This window comes from Taudactylus pleione, unplaced genomic scaffold (assembly GCF_031769625.1).
Source record: "Taudactylus pleione unplaced genomic scaffold, aTauple2 ptg000250l, whole genome shotgun sequence".
In the NCBI taxonomy this organism is placed as follows: Eukaryota; Metazoa; Chordata; class Amphibia; order Anura; family Myobatrachidae; genus Taudactylus; species Taudactylus pleione.
In genome coordinates this window covers 5,242,558-5,260,623 of record NW_028284652.1, presented here as the reverse complement: position 1 = coordinate 5,260,623, position 18,066 = coordinate 5,242,558, and the positions used below count along the sequence as shown (strand labels likewise).

The following is an 18,066-nucleotide window of genomic DNA, read 5'->3' as shown; positions in this document are numbered from 1 at the left end:
CGCTGCTCCTTTGTTGATGCACGTGCAGCCACAGTGCACACAATTCACAAACACAGAAAATATATTTATTTTTTTTGCACTTGTGGGGAGCACCCCTGATGGACAGAGCACCCCCTGGACAACACTACAGCACCCCATTAGGACTGGGACACTGCACAGGACTTTGGAGTGGACACAGCCCCTATGGACAACTGACTACACAACACAGTCCATTCAGCCCCTATGGACTTTGGAGGAGTGGACACATCCCCTATGGACAACATCAGCACAGCACAGCACAACACTACACTGCACTACACTACACTACACTACACAGCCCAGCCAGCCCTAACTCCCACCCTCCCTCTTCACTGTCCACAGCCGAGTGAGGAAATGGCGCCGACGCGGGTACCTTATATAGTATCCAAAACCCGCGAGACCTGGAAGGCGGGATGATGACGTTTTGCCTCGATTTCAGATCCGAGTCAGGCGGGAAAAGTCGAGCCTGACTCGGATCGGCCTCGGATCGGGGGGGCTCGGGGGGGTTCGGATTTCAGAAATCCGAACCCGCTCACCCCTAATATATATATATATATATATATATATATATATATATATATATATATATACACATACTGTATACGCACATATATATATATATATATATATATATATATATAGTGTGTATATATAGATATATATATGTATATATATATATATATATATATACTGTATATATATATATATATACACACACATATATATATATATATATTAGGGATGTGCGCCGGACCATTTTTGACGGATTTGGATTTGGTTCTAATTCGTCATCCGGCTTTGGATTTGGATTTGCCAAACTGCGGTGACTGGCTTTGGATTTGGATTTGGATATGCATTTTTTGCCAAAATTTGCAAAAAAATCTAAAATGACATAAATTGGGCTTTTTTTTCTTCCTAGAGTGTTATTTACTTCAATAATATTAATTTACAGTCATTTACAGTCAATTTAGACCACCTCACAGCTTAAATTATTGTTTTCACAATTATTGGCCAAGGGTTGCAGTGAGCTGACTGGTTACCAAGCGTCAGAGCAGCGGCGCAGTGGCACAGACACCACAGTTTAAAGCACATCTATGAAACTATGCCACACAGCAGTGGCAGAAATGAAAGGTAGTGGAAGATGGAATTGTCCTTGGTCCCACCCACCCAGTCAGTGGGGTATGGCCAGCAGAGTCACAGTACTTGTATAAACAGTGGGCTACATCCCAAGGAGACATAGTGCTTGTATACACACAGTGGGCTTATGCCCAGTCACGGAGCTTGTATAATACACACAGTGGGCCTATGCCCTGTCACGGAGCTTGTATAATACACACAGTGGGCTATGCCCCTTCACGGAGCATGTATGCACTCACTGGGCTTATGCCCTTTCACGGAGCTTGTATAATACACACAGTGGGCTAAGTCCAGTCACGGAGCCTGTATAATACACACAGTGGGCTAAGTCTAGTCATGGAGCTTGTATAATATTATAAATACACACAGTGGGCTATGCCCTGTCACGGAGCTTGTATAATACACTAAGTGGGCTTATGCCCTGTCACGGAGCTTGTATAATATAAATAATACACTCAGTGGGCTTATGCCCTGCCACAGAGCTTGTATAATACTCAGTTGTCTTATGCCCTGTCACGGAGCTTGTATAATACACTCAGTGGGCTTATGCCCTGTCACGGAGCTTGTATAATACACTCAGTGGGCTTATGCCCTGTCACAGAGCTTGTATAATACACTCAGTGGGCTTATGCCCTTTCACAGAGCTTGTATAATAGACACAGTGGGCTTATGCCCTGTCACGGAGCTTGTATAATACATTCAGTGGGCTTATGCCCTTTCACAGAGCTTGTATAATACACTCAGTGGGCTTATGCCCTGTCACGGAGCTTGTATAATACACTCAGTGGACTTATGCCCTGTCACGGAGCTTGTATAATACACTCAGTGGGCTTATGCCCTTTCACAGAGCTTGTATAATAGACACAGTGGGCTTATGCCCTGTCACGGAGCTTGTATAATACACTCAGTGGGCTTATGCCCTTTCACAGAGCTTGTATAATACACTCAGTGGGCTTATGCCCTGTCACGGAGCTTGTATAATACACTCAGTGGGCTTATGCCCTGTCACGGAGCTTGTATAATACACTCAGTGGGCTATGCCCTGTCACGGAGCTTGTATAATACACACAGTGGGCTATGCCCTTTCACGGAGCTTGTATAATACACTCAGTGGGCTATGCCCTGTCACGGAGCTTGTATAATACACTCAGTGGGCTATGCCCTGCCACGGAGCTTGTATAATACACTCAGTGGGCTTATGCTCTGTCACGGAGCTTGTATAATATAAATAATACACTCAGTGGGCTAAGTCCAGTCACAGAGCTTGTATAATACACTCAGTGGGCTTATGCCCTGTCACGGAGCTTGTATAATATAAATAATACACTCAGTTGGCTTATGCCCTGTCACAGAGCTTGTATAATACTCAGTGGGCTTATCCCCTGTCACGGAGCTTGTATAATACACTCAGTGGGCTTATGCCCTGTCACGGAGCTTGTATAATACACTCAGTGGGCTTATGCCCTTTCACAGAGCTTGTATAATAGACACAGTGGGCTTATGCCCTGTCACGGAGCTTGTATAATACACTCAGTGGGCTTATGCCCTTTCACAGAGCTTGTATAATACACTCAGTGGGCTTATGCCCTGTCACGGAGCTTGTATAATACACTCAGTGGGCTTATGCCCTATCACGGAGCTTGTATAATACACTCAGTGGGCTTATGCCCTTTCACAGAGCTTGTATAATAGACACAGTGGGCTTATGCCCTGTCACGGAGCTTGTATAATACACTCAGTGGGCTTATGCCCTTTCACAGAGCTTGTATAATACACTCAGTGGGCTTATGCCCTGTCACGGAGCTTGTATAATACACTCAGTGGGCTTATGCTCTGTCACGGAGCTTGTATAAAATAAATAATACACTCAGTGGGCTAAGTCCAGTCACAGAGCTTGTATAATACACTCAGTGGGCTAAGCCCAGTCACGGAGCTTGTATAATATAAATAATACACTCAGTGGGCTAAGTCCAGTCACGGAGCTTGTATAATATAAATAATACACTCAGTGGGCTAAGGGGGTCATTCAGACCCGCTCGCGAGCGACAGGACGCTCGCAAGCGGGTCGATGTTCCCCACTGCGCATGCGCACGACAGAGGGAGCTCCGTCGTGCGCATGCACGAGACCTGACGAGCGACGGGCTTTCCATCGCTCCGGGTCTCGCACCAAAGGGGGCGTGCTGCGTGCCGGGGGCATGCCTGCCAGACGGAGGCGTTCCCATGGGAACGCCTACCGTCTGAAGCCGGCCCCACTGACATCACTAGTGATGTCAGTGGGAGTGATTTTGGCTCTGATAGAGCCAAAATCACTCCAGGGCTTGTGGCAGGGAGACCCTACCGCAGGGTCTCCGTCGCAAGTCCGATGGTCGTGATGGTCAAGATGGGAACGCCTCCGTCTGGCAGCCAAGCCCACGACACGCCCACCAAAGGGGGCGTGCTGTCACTCACCATCGACAGCACTCCACATTTGGTGCGAGACCCGAGCGACGGCTACCCCGTCGCTCGCCGGGTCTCACGCATGCGCACGAAGGAAGCAGCCTCCGTCGTGCGCATGCACATTCGGGTACCATCGACCCGCTTGAATGAGACCCTAAGCCCAGTCACGGAGCACACAGTGGCAAGAAGTAGAACTACTCTCTCTAACTAATCTAACTCTAGTCTCGCTTTTCCCCTCTCTATCACTGCCTAACTAAGCGTGACTATTCCATCTGGATACAGTCACGCGAAATGGCGCCGACAGCCGGGCGCCGCGCCTTTTATAGAGGCCTCGAGGTGGAATCCGAGTCAGGTGGGAACACCCGAACTTGAGTTCGGGTGGGCTCGGATTCCACCTGTTCGGAGCAGTTCGGATTCCTCAGAATCCGAACCGCTCATCACTAATATGTATATATACTGTATATATATATATACACACACACATATATATATATATATATATATATACAGTGTGTATATATATATATATATATATATATATATATATAAATAAACTAAATAAAGTAAACATCAACTTACCATAAAATTGTCTCTCTGGAAAGGATGCCTGCAGTCTGCAGAGCGGACACTGGTGGTACTGCTGCTATGCTTGCTGCTTGGGCTTACACTACAGCAACTTCCCTTGCCTCCTTCTGCTCTTCTGCCTCCTCTTAGGTGGCCGCGGCTAGCCCCTTAATAGTGGATCCAGCACAGAGGTAGAGCCGCAGCCAGTCGCATTGGGGACAGGTAAGGCAGCTCCCTAAGGGAGGCCTCCGGCAGTGGGGGCATGGTTGTCGCCACACCCCCACTAGACCACCAGGGCAGCTTTTAGCAATGGGGCGCTATTAAGTGATGGCCATGTCCCTGGGGGGTTAAGCCACACGGGGGAGAATAGTATTCCCTATTGGCCCCTCTCCATCTCTTGGCGCGTCCCCTCAAGTTATATTGGTAGTGGATCCCCGGGAAGACGAAGGAGGCAGGCGCAGCGTTGTGCGTAATCGCACTGCAGCGTCATCAGGCTCAGTAATTAATATGTCATGAGCAGCCGGGGGAGGCGCCACACACGGGGGAGGAGTTACCGGGAGTGTTAGTCGGGCCTGCGGCGGCCGCCCTATAAAAGCCATTGGACGGCCGCCCATTAGGATCACGGTGCAGCTGTGTCACAGTGACAACAGTCTGCCTGCGGTCAGCCTCTGCTGCTGGCTATTGTTTATAAATCAGCATGGTCACGGCCGTGGCGCCCTTGACTATGTGGCACCCTACGCGGCCGCGTACCATGCGTAATCATAGAACCAGCCCTGCCGCTGGGTACACACATCGTCTAGTGTGTACGCACCTTTAGGCCAAAACTGCTGTCAAAACAGGGTTAGGGCTAAAATTATTAGGCAGCAATTTTGGTGTCATTTAGAAACCGCCGCCAAGTCACCACTAAACTGCCAGGGTTTAGAATCTGCTGTGAAACCGCAAGGGTTTAGAACCCGCCGCTTAGTAAATTTTTCCCAAAGTATCTATCACTACAACTGTTACCTACCTACTTACAGTATGAATTGCAAGGATTCCAATGAGGGCCACCATCAGGGGGAGACTGCCGGGAATAGAGTCCTGGGCTTGACAGAAAGGGGGCCTGCATGGCAGCGGAGTGGACAAGCTCCATCAGTATTTTGAAAGTGGTGCCGGCTACAGCAGCGGCTCCTGATTGGCTGCCAGTTCGCGAGCACCAATTAACTCGCGAGCAGCACCAAATTCAATATGTCGCTGCCACCTGGCTCTTGGGCCCCTCTCTCTGTCCGGGCGACTGTGAGTGGCAGTGACGTACTTGGAGCAGGAGCCGCAGTCCAGCAACCACCAGCCAGTGAGGGGAGGGTGGGTTGGGAAGAGAGCAGCTGGGGGAAAGAGGGAGGGAAAAAGCTATCTACAAGCACTGCCATGCAATGGTGAAGAGGAAGTGCTCAAATGGGCAAGAGCAGGAGAGGCTGCAGGGGATCCCACTTCCCATCCATATATTCCTGTGGTGGAGACAGACCAGACACAGAGATTACTGCTCTCACACCCTCACTCTGCTTTCCCACCCTCACCCTGCTTTCCCACCCTCACCCTACTCTCACACTTTCACCCCGCTCTCATACCCTCACCATACACAAACACACCCTCACCCCATTCTCACACTCTCACCCTGCTTTCTCACCCTCACCTCTATATTATAGATTGGCATGTTAACACTAGGGATGAGTGCCAGAACATTTTTGCCGGATTTGGATTTGGTTCTAATTCGTTGTCCGGCTTTGGGTTTGGATTTGCAAAACTGTGGTGACTGGCTTTGGACTTGGATTTGGATTTGGATTTTTTTTCAAAAATTGACAAAAAAAGCTAAAATAACATAAATTGGTCTTTTTTTTCTTTCTAGAGTATTATTAACCTCAGTAGAGACCATTTTACACAATGCCCACAGTAGTGACCCTTTTACACAATGCCCACAGTAGTGACCCTTATACACAAAGCCCACAGTAGTAATGCCCCTTATACAATACCCACAGCAATAGTGTCCCTTACACAATGCCCCCAGCAGTGGTGTCCCTTACACAATGCCCCCAGTAGTGGTGGCCCCTATGCAGTCCCCTTAGTAGTAGGGCCCCTTATGCAGTGCCCCCAGTAGTAGTATGCCCCCCAGTAGTATGCCCACCATTAGCAGACCCACAGTAGTATGCCCCCCCCAGTAGTATGCCTCCCATTAGCAGGCCCCCAGTAGTATGCCCCCCAGTAGTATGCCCCCCACTAGCAGACCCACAGTAGTATGCCCCCCCAGTAGTATGCCCCCCATTAGCAGGCCCCCAGTAGTATGCCCCCCATTAGCAGGCCCCCAGTAGTATGCCCCCCATTAGCTGGCCCCTAGTAGTATGCCCCCCAGTAGTATGTCCCCATAAGCAGACCCCAGTAGTATGCCCCACCAGTAGTATGCCCCCCATTAGCTGGCCCCCAGTAGTATGCCCCCATAAGCAGGCCCCCAGTAGTATGCCCCCCAGTAGTATGCCCCCATTAGCTGGCCCCCAATAGTATGCCCCCCAGTAGTATGCCCCCATAAGCAGGCCCCCAGTAGTATGCCCCCCCAGTAGTATGCCCCCATAAACAGGCCCCCAGTAGTATGCCCCCCCAGTAGTATGCCCCCCATTAGCTGGCCCCCAGTAGTATGCCCCCCAATAGTAAGGCCCCATAAGCAGGCCCCCAGTAGTATGCCCCCCCAGTAGTATGCCCCCCATTAGCAGGCCCCCAGTAGTATGCCCCCCCAGTAGCAGGCCCCATGTAGTATGCCCCCCCAGTAGTAGGCCCCCTAGTAGCAGGCCCCCTGTAGTATGCCCCCCCAGTAATAGTCCCCTCTATTAGCAGGCCCCCATATACTCTAGCAAGAATCCGACATCAGGCGACCGCCGCTTGGCCCCGAACGGGGATCCGAGTCAGGCAGGGAACACCCGAACAGGGTTCGGGTGGACTCGGATCCCCTATGTTCGGAGCGGTTCGTATTCCACAGAATCCGAACTGCTCATTTCTAGTTAACACCCGTCCCCACAGCCCAAACTTTGATAATTTTTTTAAACTGGTTTACACACCAATTGATGCCCCACCTCTGCTCCACCCACATCCACAGCAATGCCCACCTCTGACAAACTGCCCCCACCCACCCAAGAGGGGGGGCCCTGCCTATTTTTCAGTCCCAGGCTCCACAATCTCTGATGGCAGCTCTGATTCCAGTGATGCAATTTATAACAAATTGTGTCATTAGGCATTTTCCACCAACTCTGTATGACTGCCAGAAATCATCGTAATGAGGCGCTGTATTTTCCTTTTACAGTGCACGCATTATATGAGTTAGTGCACTGTAGAATAGTTATTGCTCCCCTGAAGGCTGCTATATTAATTGGTGGGTGCACTATTGCTCTACACTAGGGGTATATCTATATGCATAGGAGAGATAAACTAACAACTTGTCAGGGGTAAGGCTATCAATCCAAGTTAAAATTAACCATTGCCAAAGACCAAGTTAAGGCTCAAGTACATTATCTACACATACAATTACTATCCCCTTATCTACATAGATCAAGATGTTTGGTCCACTGTATCCTCTGCATTTGGAGAGACAGCCGTGGTGAAATTAGAGCCTTTGGAGAGTGTTGCTAATGGCTGCATCTATTTGGTCAACAACAAGGATGACAAAAAGAGAAGTCCCTACCCACCAACAAAAATAGTACGAGCAGCTAGGGAGCAAGTGGGGAAGAAGATGGCCTATAGCATCACCAGTGCCAACTGTGAACACTTTGCGACAGAACTGAGATACGGTGAAGGCTTCTGTGATCAGGTATAGTATGTGGTAGTGGATAATGTATACAGATGAGAGAATCACACTACTGTATGATTGCTTTTATTTCTGAATCCATCATTGTTTTTGGCATTGGCTTTGAAAAACGAAATAATACATAATTTTTTGTTCTTACATTAAGATTTATATAATCTACAGTCATTTACACATCATCACAATTTGCAACAATGAGCCAAAGTGATCTGGCTGGATGAAAATGTTACCTTTATTAAATTAATGTTTTATATGAATTTGTGTAACAGGTCAATGGAAACAAGGACCTCTTTCAGACCCGCTCGCTAGATGCGTACGCTAGCACCCAGCATATGCAAATTTGGGAAGGCAGGCGAACGCATTGGCAAGGCATTAGTGCACCCACTATGTCTTAGCGTGCGATCGCTCAGTTCATGCAGATGCCCACCAGCCTATCTTAAGACGCCCACTTGTGCACACGTCATCTCCAGGAAGTGTATACAATCACCGGTACATCGGGTATCATCGGATGCGATCGCAGCGCTTGTGGCTGACCATACCCTACCGCAAGCATTGCGAGCACTTCAATGTAAAAACCAGCCAGGTAATGTGTACTATGACGCTGCCTATAATTTATGCATGCCTCTGACATGGCATTGAGACGCTCAGGCACGCCTGCATTCGCATCTCCACTCCCCCTTTCTAGCAGCCAGTCCCTATCACCACCTACAAATGGCTTTAACCTGCCACTCACTCCGCTGGGCAGTCTATGCAATCTCTCACTGCGGTTCGCGCACTGCGATGCGTATGCATGCGAACAATGCGAACCATCGGCAGCTATGAGCGAACGCTTCCTAGGGAGCGGGTCTGAATCAGGTCCCAAGTTTGATCTGTATTACACACATGTGTCTACATTTCTTTCCCTCTTCCTGAAGACCAAGGGTCTCATTCTGAGTCGCTTTTAAAGTGGCTTTAGTGGCGGGCATCTGTAGAATCTAGATTTACTTACGTTACTGCGAGAACCCATGGGACTAATGTGGGGGTTCGGTGTGTATGCAAGAGGAAAGCCATGCCGCCCATTCATTTTACGTCAATGGGTGCCACCGTCACCATTAGAATTGGTACGTGCACCAGACCCATGCTAGATGAAAGTGATCTGTTTGAAACAGGCTTCCCTTCTCTGTATGCAGGACTTGCACTGACCCGCTCACTAGGCTGCGTTCGCTAGTAGCTGCCGATAGTTCGCAATCTGAGCATGAACACACATCGCAGTGCGCATGCGTGAACTAGTCCAGGCAATTGGGAAGCGTTTGCTCACTGCATTTAGACGGTTCACTAAACTGAGTGACAGGACAAGCCATTTGTGGGTGGCAATAAGGGTTGGTCTATGGAAACGGGGGAGTGGAGGTGCAAATGCAGGCGTGTCTGTCTGTCTCAACGCCATTTAAGAGGTGTGCATAATTAACATAGAGCATTATTTTACACATCACTTGGTTGGTTTTTACACTGATGCACTCGCAGTGCTTGCGGCAGGGTATGGTCAACCACAATCTGCGATCGCCGATTGTACCAATGGCTGTATACACTTCCTGGACATGACGTGCATTAGTGGGCGTCTTAAGACAGGCTGGCGGGCGTCTGCATACACACCGTGATCGCACGCCAAGACATATTGGGCGTGCTAATGCCTTGCCGTGCGATCATCTGCCTCTGCTGAATTTGCATACGCTGGGTGCAAGTGTACGCATCTAGCGAGCGGGTCTGAATCGAGCCCCGAGGTTTTGCTACATGCTCATGACACACCCACAACCACAAGTCAGTCGTCACTCAGTTCCCACCCATATTGGACTTCATTACAATGGCGTCAGACTTGATAGTCTTAAGGCTTTGGTAATATCCTATAGATTAGTACTATCTCTCTCAAAATGGAGGCGTACATATGGACTTCATTAACATGGCGACTGATTAATTTAGTGTATATAGATGCACCTATGAAGTTATATAATTGATGCCAACACAGTCTAGTGAGCTTCTTGGAATGACAAATACAGTAGTTAAATCATATTGAGCACAGTTACCACAAGATTTCAGTAATCTCGCACATTCGCAATGAGAACCCGAAAGACACCAATACTTGATGCACCTCTATTTAAGTCTGATAAGCTGCATGATCATACACTCTCTGCTCCCCTGAAGGAGTCCCATGCAGAGCCGTAACTAGATATTTTGGTGCCCTGTGCAAGAAAGAGCATTGCCCCCCCAGACAGCCAGGGCATGCTGGGAATAATAGTTTAGCCCTGAGTACAATTCATTACAATCTGCAGTTAGGGCACTATACAGTACAGACTGCGGATGGGCAACATTAGAAAGTGTGCATGGGCAGTAGCTGGCACATGTGCCCAGGTTGGCACCCAGCATCAACTCCTCCCCCGAAGTGGCATCTGGGTAGCCTCCTCCATCTCCCCATATAAGGCTGCAGTGCTGTACAGTAGCTGGGGGGGGTGAGCTCCTGCGGCCAGCGGCACTCAACTGCCAGTGGCCGCACCATGAAGACCATCATGGGGTCTGGCTGGGACTGGCAGATAGTGGAGTGACTGGTAAGGGTAGAAGGAGGGTGGTAGATAATGGGGACTGGCTCGGGGTGGCAGAAAGTGGGGGTGGTAGGGGATTGAAAAAGGATGGGAGATAGTGGGGTTGGCAGCCCCTGGCCCTTAGTACCTGGCACAGGGTGGGCTACAACAGTCAGGGAAAGAAACAACACATCCATTTCTGCACATACCAACGGCTCCTCACTTGGCAAAGAAGGTACTGTGTCTGGGGTGGGGATGGGTCTCAAAGATGCCAATCCCACTCCTCACCATTCTGGATGCCCGTGCCACTCCTGGGTTTCAGACAGCAGCTTACTTGCTATTGACGACTGCCACACTTCCTCCTATGTTCTACCTCTGTGTCCTGACAGCTTCTGCGCTGCATCCCGCATATCACCGGCTGCCGATATTGGACACCGTACCAGTGCCTTACGCTGTAATAGGCCCAGGGATCCATCTGCCAGGACTGGTGCCAAACAGCATGCGCGTACTGGCAACGAAAGTAAAGAAAGGGAGGACGCAGATCCCTGGACTGCATTGAAAGAGCAGGGTGCAACGCTAGTGTCATAAATTGCAGTGGGCGGCTGGCAAAACAAGATTGCGGTGGCGGGTGGCTGGTTTCTTCCCAGGGCATCCTGCGCTCTGTGCGCTGGCACTGGCCGCACCACCTTAGTTACCACACTGGTTCCATGTATTATTGGTTGTGTAGAATAAAGTGTGTGTGTTAACTGTGTATATATACTGTGTATATATATATATTAATTAAAATACATATAACAAGTTATAGGGTGTACACACTATGCGATCCGTGTCGGAATGATATATAGTATGTTGGATCGCATAGTGTGTACCCAACTTAAGTTAATACGGTGCATGCGTTTATTCTTTGAAATTGATATTTGCATGAGAAATACAGATACAACCATTGCAATAAAATCATTGGCCACAGCTTTCTGATGCACTGCATGTGCTGTTCTGAGCCTCCACCACCCTAATATGGCCCCTTCCCCAAACTTTCTGCACTTATGAAACTTTGCCATTTTACAGCTTGGTCTATAGTTTAGCTAGGTCTATAATTTAGTGTGTTGTGTTATCATAACCAGGTGGTCCTCGCTCAGTAGGAGCATTGCAACTGGTCCAAATACTGTAGTTGTGATCAGTGTATCAGATCACAACTACATTCCACTGCGCAAACTATAACACAACACAATTCTTGGTATAATGTGAGAAGCTAAAATGTCTTTTGCTTCTATACCCCACACGTGGAAAATGCAAAGATGTACGCTAAAGTAGGTACAGCTATTGTTGTTGTGGGGGCTGTTGCTGCTTTCATAATTTCTGCTATGAGAAATAACCGACAGAAACACTGAGACCTTTGGACATCAGTTGCCTCTTACATCATTATTGACAAAAATTATTTTGTATGGTCCATTATCAGAAGCCATGTTAGTTTTTGTTTTTTTAGCAATACTGTATTAGAAGATTGCAAGCAAGATGATCCTCCCAATAATAAATGATTCTTCTACAAAAATATTTCTGTGCTAATCTCACTACTTTTAGGGTTACTGTCCCATTTCTCCAACATTACAATGAAAGTTGTCTACCAGAAAGTTGGCCTGGCTTCACTGGTGCTTGAGCCTTGTTGGGAACATCTGGGCATTGTTTAGATGGATCATGGGTGGAATTTAGATTTTTAAAATATTGAGAGGTACTGTATGTACTGTAAGTATCAACTCAGCAACAACTAAAAACAATATAGGAATCATTAATGCCCATTCACAGGTGGGTGATCAAGGTACATGTTTTTCCTGATAGCTGTTTTGATAGTCTTTTATATTCTTTGACAAATGATTGACCACCCTTCATGGCCCACTGAGACCCCAAGATCTCGTTTTCAAGATCAAATGGTTCCACCTCAGGAGACAGGGGTGACGTAAATCCTCAATATAGAAAATAAATGGAATCCCTAGTATATAGGCCGTGGGTTTCTGTACTCTAGAGGATGGACATCGGGCTTGAATGAAGCAGCAAATCTGCGCATAACTTACCTGCCCGCTGCAGCTCCTCCGGCTCCGGTGGCTGCTCTGACACGTGTTCTCCCAGTAGAACACAGTACAGATTAGAAAAAAAAAAAAAAAAAACTTTTTTTTCTAAACTTTATTGTGTTCTACTGGGAGAACACATGTCAGAGAAGCCACCGGAGCCAGAGGACGGACCAGAGCGCCGGAGGAAGACACCAGGGGACCTGCCCACGCTGACACAGGTAAGTTTTACCTACTATTCGCCATCTCACAGTGGTGGATAGTAACTCAATCAAATTCCGAAAATACATAATTTTTGGAATTTGATGAATACCATAATTTCCATATCCCCATATGGGAGTGTGGAAATTAACACAGAGGGACTTAACCATGAATACTAAAATAGTGTTAATTAAGGAAAATGTCCTTAAAAACATTATTTTAGTGTTGATGAATAGGCCCCATAGAGAGTTCCAGACCACAGCCAGTGATAGATTTGCAAGACACACTATACTGTTTCTTGGTCTTTTCCCCTGCAATATAAACTTGCTACAAAGGGATTGTACAGTGCAGAGGGAGGGAGTTGGGATCCGAATTGGGAGTATTTGAAATATATATAACACTTGACAGTGCCAGATTAAGGTCCACATGGGCCTGGAGCTGTAATTTGTGATGGGCCTATTGTGTGCCATCGCAGGGGTTGTGACTTGCCATGTGGGGGGATATGACGAGTGCTGCGGGGGTGGTCGAGGCGACCCGGGTCTCGTTGACTGCATAGGGGGATCATATCCAAGCGCCGGCTCCTTAGCATTAATGCCAGGTCGGGCGCCAGTCTGAAAAGGGGTCTAAGTGCGACCCGCTAATAGCGATGTGAAAGGGGTATAAGTGATCATAATGCTATCCAGAGATCGTGTTTTGTTTTTAAAAAAAGCTACAATATAACACATTTCAGTGCTATGGAATGCAGTTATGGAATGTGTTATATTGCAGAGCGATGGAATGCAGTCAGACCAGGTTTACACTGACAGTCAAGGCATTGAGGATAGCAGATCCCCTGATATTCACTAGCGGGGTGGATTTTGTTGCTTAGAGATGACTGTGGGAGTGCAGGCATGGTGCAGAAACAACAGGCAGAGGGATGGTTGGACAAGCCAAGGTCAGGGTGACTAGCAGAGGTGCAAAACAATACAAGCCAAGGTCAGGGTCACAGACAGAGGTTTGGGAGACAAGCCAAGGACGGTGCATGGAGAAATAGAACAAGTAACGCTATAGCACAGACAGGAGGCCTGATACTCTGGCCCCAGTTGGGTACTCATAATGAGTTTGTATAGGCAGGGCTGTATGAATGACATCACAGGTCTGCTGGTCCTAAGGATAACTCCCCAGCAGTGTTGCACACTCGCCCGTAGTCCGCCTGATCGCAATGGCAGGAATCACCGGGGGGAAGCACACAGCTGGAACCTGCCATGGCTGTAAGAGGCCAGGGAGCTGATTCTCTTAAACTGGCCCAAAAACAACCGGCATGGCACGGATGTAGGTCCCACCGCTAAACCAATTAAGGGCCTTATTCTATTACCAGCAATATTATTTTCGGCGATATTATTGCACCCGTGATAAGTTATTGCCGATTTTTGGAGAAAACAATGGAGAAAACTTTTCTCCATCTGAGATATGGAGAAAAAAATTGCAAAATATCTATTTTTGGCTAAAAATGTGGGGGTTTCTTTCAGAACCCTTTGGACAGCCCCCCTAATGATACTTTACACCAAAACATTTTTATAAGTTGCATACTTCAGCAAAAGACGACCGCTGAAATTTTGGTGAGAAAAAAAAAATGTAATGAAAAATGCATTTAACGTATTGGGTCTGATATATCGGGGGGCCATAAGGATAAGCCAAGTGTTTTAAACATAGCACGTGGCTGGCGCAGGCATTTTTTAATGGTTTTTAAAAAACTCCTATGCCAGCCACAAGCGAAGTTTAAAACACTTGGCGCATACTTACAGCCCCCCAAAATACCAGACCCAATACAATAAACACATAATTAACAAAAAAAAATTTACCAACATGTTATCTGTCTTTGTTCGCCAAAATACACAACTTACGAAAAAAAATTGTCGTGAAGTATCATTAGGGAGGCTGTCCAAAGGGTTCCAAAAGAAATCCCCAAATTTTTTGCCAAAAATAGGGATTTTGCTAGTTTTTTCATCTTCTCTAAGCTGGAGAAAAGTTTTCTCCAGTTTTTAGGCAAAAATAGTCAGATCGGCCGCAAAATTGGCCTACCTGAACGCTGATTTTGCCAACAACGTGAAATCGTCCGATTTCGCGTGTAATTGTATCCAGCTCTAAGTTACAAACCGGAAAAAAAAAGACAAATCTGGTGCAAAATCTCCCAAATTAACCAATTTTAATCAGATGCAAATATCAGTGATGACTACTGCCTCTATTAAACAATAGGGGAAAGACTAAGGGCTGTATTTATTAACATTATTTTTACTAAAATAAAGTGAAAAGGGGTGTTTTCACACCCTTTTCACATTATTTTAGTATCACCTACAGTTACTACAGGGCAATTGGAGTAGAATTCATCAAATTCTACTCCAACCCCTAAGTATCACTTATTTTTAGTAATCAGATCGCATTTCCCATAATTGTAATGGGAAATATGATCTGACCAAAGTTACTAAAAATAAATTGTAAAAAAATACCGGGGAAAGCCCTGTGATTATAGCGCCACCTGGAGGTGGTGTTATCCAGGGGCTCCCCCAGTTACCGGACTCCTACTCTGCTCTAAAAGGCAGAGTAGAGCCCGGAGCCGGACCCAGTGATCAACTGTGTGGTCTAAACAGACCGCAAGCTGATACACAAAAAAAAAAAAATAGTAAAAACAAATGTACTTACCTGATTCCAGGGACCGGCGGTCGGGGCTCCGGTGATGACTCCCCTCCGGTCAGCTAGTCTCCCATGCTGCACTGTGGCCCCGTCATCAGGTGATCGGGTCCCAGTGCAGCATAGGATATCAGCTGACTGGAGGCATGGAAGACATCACCGGAGAACCGAAGACTGCAGGTAAGTGCTATTAAGGGAGGGGGGAGTCGTGGGGGGGTCCTCAATGACGGGGCAGGTCTTAGTGTCATGGGCAGGGCTTAGTGCCGGGGGGTAGCAGCGGTGGCCGGTCGGCGCATGCGCGGGGCACTAGTCACGGTATTATTTTGCAAAAATATCGTGACTCAAATGCGGAGAGGATTCGCAGGGACAGAGCTTTCTCGCAAGCTCTGTCCCTGCAAGGGATTTTTAGTAAATCCCTGTGATATTGCCTGAATTCGCAATGCGAATTCAGTCGATAATGTCACACTACAATCTGCATTACAAATGCGGATTGTAGTAAATAGAGCTGTAAACCCCACAAAATTTACAAACAGGAAGAAAGTAATAAAGGCACTGCCAAACACTTAAATACGATTTATTTAAAAAAAATAATAACACAGCTAAACATAGAAATATACACCGCCGGTATAAGTCAAACTGCACAGATAAAAACTATCCTAATAGGTACATGAATGATATCACTTGCCTTTAAAAAGCACTGATCAAATAATATTAGTAGCACATATGTTTTCTGCAAATTAGTTGGTATAAATTGGAGCAAGCAAGAATTGTTAATTGCCACATAAAAGCTGTTAATTTACTCATCCAGACAGGCCAAATCATTCATTAATATGCATTCACACTTGTTGAATGACCCACTTTCAATCCTTTAACATGAAAAAGGCAAATGATTAGTGTGCCATCCAATTTTTTTCTCTTGCATATAAATGTTATTATGTAACTAGTTGATTATATACAGCTAATAAAACATGAGCTGAAAGTTAGTTTGTTTACTAATTCTTGCAGTGTAGGGATACAATGGGGAGAGTGGTATGGACCAATTTAACACAACTCCTTAGAGACAAGTGTTCCTCACTGCTCAATGTAAGATTCCTAATTCGGACAGTCCAACGTCAACGCGTTTCTCCGCCTAAAAATGTTAGTAACTTCCTCAGAGCATTGAGCTTTACTAATACCTATGAGAGATTCTGGTCCTGCCTCACAGTAGTTGAGCAGCAAGAGACTACTGGGAATTAATGAGTATTTGAGTCTCAAAGAAGTTGACATATACATGGATATATTAAACACCTTGGTTTCCTTTTACAAACTGAAACAATGCCTCTATTTCTTTTACACACGTTGGGGCTTTGCAGTTGCATGCAAGTATGTTTTGTGGATGGATCATGCTATTAATTACACTGTGCTGAGCAGCCTTGAGTAACTACTGGGCAATTTAGAATTGAGCGCATGCAAACCTGTGCATAACCACCAGCCTACAGTTAGCAGCTGCTGATTGGCTGTGACCCTCATGTCTGTTGATTGACAGCCACAAGGTTTATAGCCAATCAGCGGCCGCTAACTTTAGGGTGGCCTCTGGTTGGCTGGCGGACCTGGCTAATGACAGAAACTACGTGGTATCTGTCATTGACCAGGGTAGAGATGCATGTAATTGAATTTGACCTGTGGAGACTAATGGAGGAGACCGAGCAACACCAGGAGGTAGGTGAGTATTGGATTTTGCATTCACAGGTAAATGTGAGAATTCTACTTGGAGAAGGGGACCGAACATCTGGCAGAAGGTAAGTATGTGTGAGTGTGTTAGGCATGTAATAAACTTTCAAATTCTACGGTGTGTGTGTGTATTGTCTTTTTTGTACTATTATTTTTACAGTGGCGGTACGGGTGCCGGCTGCCTGCTGGCACTTGTAGTTCCACAATTGCCAAAGGGTAGGCACACTGGTACCTGTAGTTCCACTGTAAAAAAAATAATAGAATAATTCCAATTTTCACAATATTACCCCTGCACCCACTGGCCAGGAGTGTAGGGAAGAGTCCCAGGCTTCAGCGTAAGCCTGGAGTGCTCAGGAGAAGGGTGACCCTTTTATTGGTGGGTCCCCACCTCCTATGAGATCCACGGCTTGTGCTGACTAGCTTGGTGTGTTAATGCTTTGGCCGGGGAGACCCGGTGAAAGGGTCCCTTGGCTGTGGCATTACACCCGACTGGATTGAGTCCGGTGCTGGTTTTAAAAATAGGGGGAACCCCATGCCATTTTTTTCCCCCTATTTTTAAAATGAGGACTGGCTCTGGGAGCCCAGTGCTGGTTCTGAAAATACAGGGGAACCCTACACGTTTTTCCCCCTGTATTTTTAGAACAGGACTGCCTCCGGAGCCTGGGGCTGGTTATGCTTTTTTTTGGGGGGGCACCCCATTTTTTAAAAGAAAATAAACAATTTATTTAACAATAAAAGGTAGAAACATACACGAATCACACTGATCTGTGTATGTTTCTGCTAGACACGCTGCTCAGGGGTCTATTTGTAAGTTCTATTTTTACATGAGTTTGGTTTTATTACACCCGTGATTATAATCACGATTTTTGGCAAATTCCTGTGTTGTATTACTGTCTATGGAAAGTAC

The 18,066-nt window shown here is 46.7% G+C and overlaps 1 protein-coding gene across 1 annotated transcript in view; it reads left to right on the top strand.

Moving 5' to 3' along the window:
* The window catches only part of LOC148515350 (phospholipase A and acyltransferase 4-like), a 33,230-nt gene extending 21,321 nt beyond the window's left edge, over window positions 1-11,909 (top strand). The window contains exons 3-4 of the mRNA XM_088480144.1: window positions 7,719-7,978; window positions 11,802-11,909. Coding sequence (XP_088336270.1) covers window positions 7,719-7,978; window positions 11,802-11,909 — 368 coding nt within the window. The remainder of the gene's footprint in view (window positions 1-7,718; window positions 7,979-11,801) is intronic.
* Window positions 11,910-18,066: the final 6,157 nt, after the last annotated feature.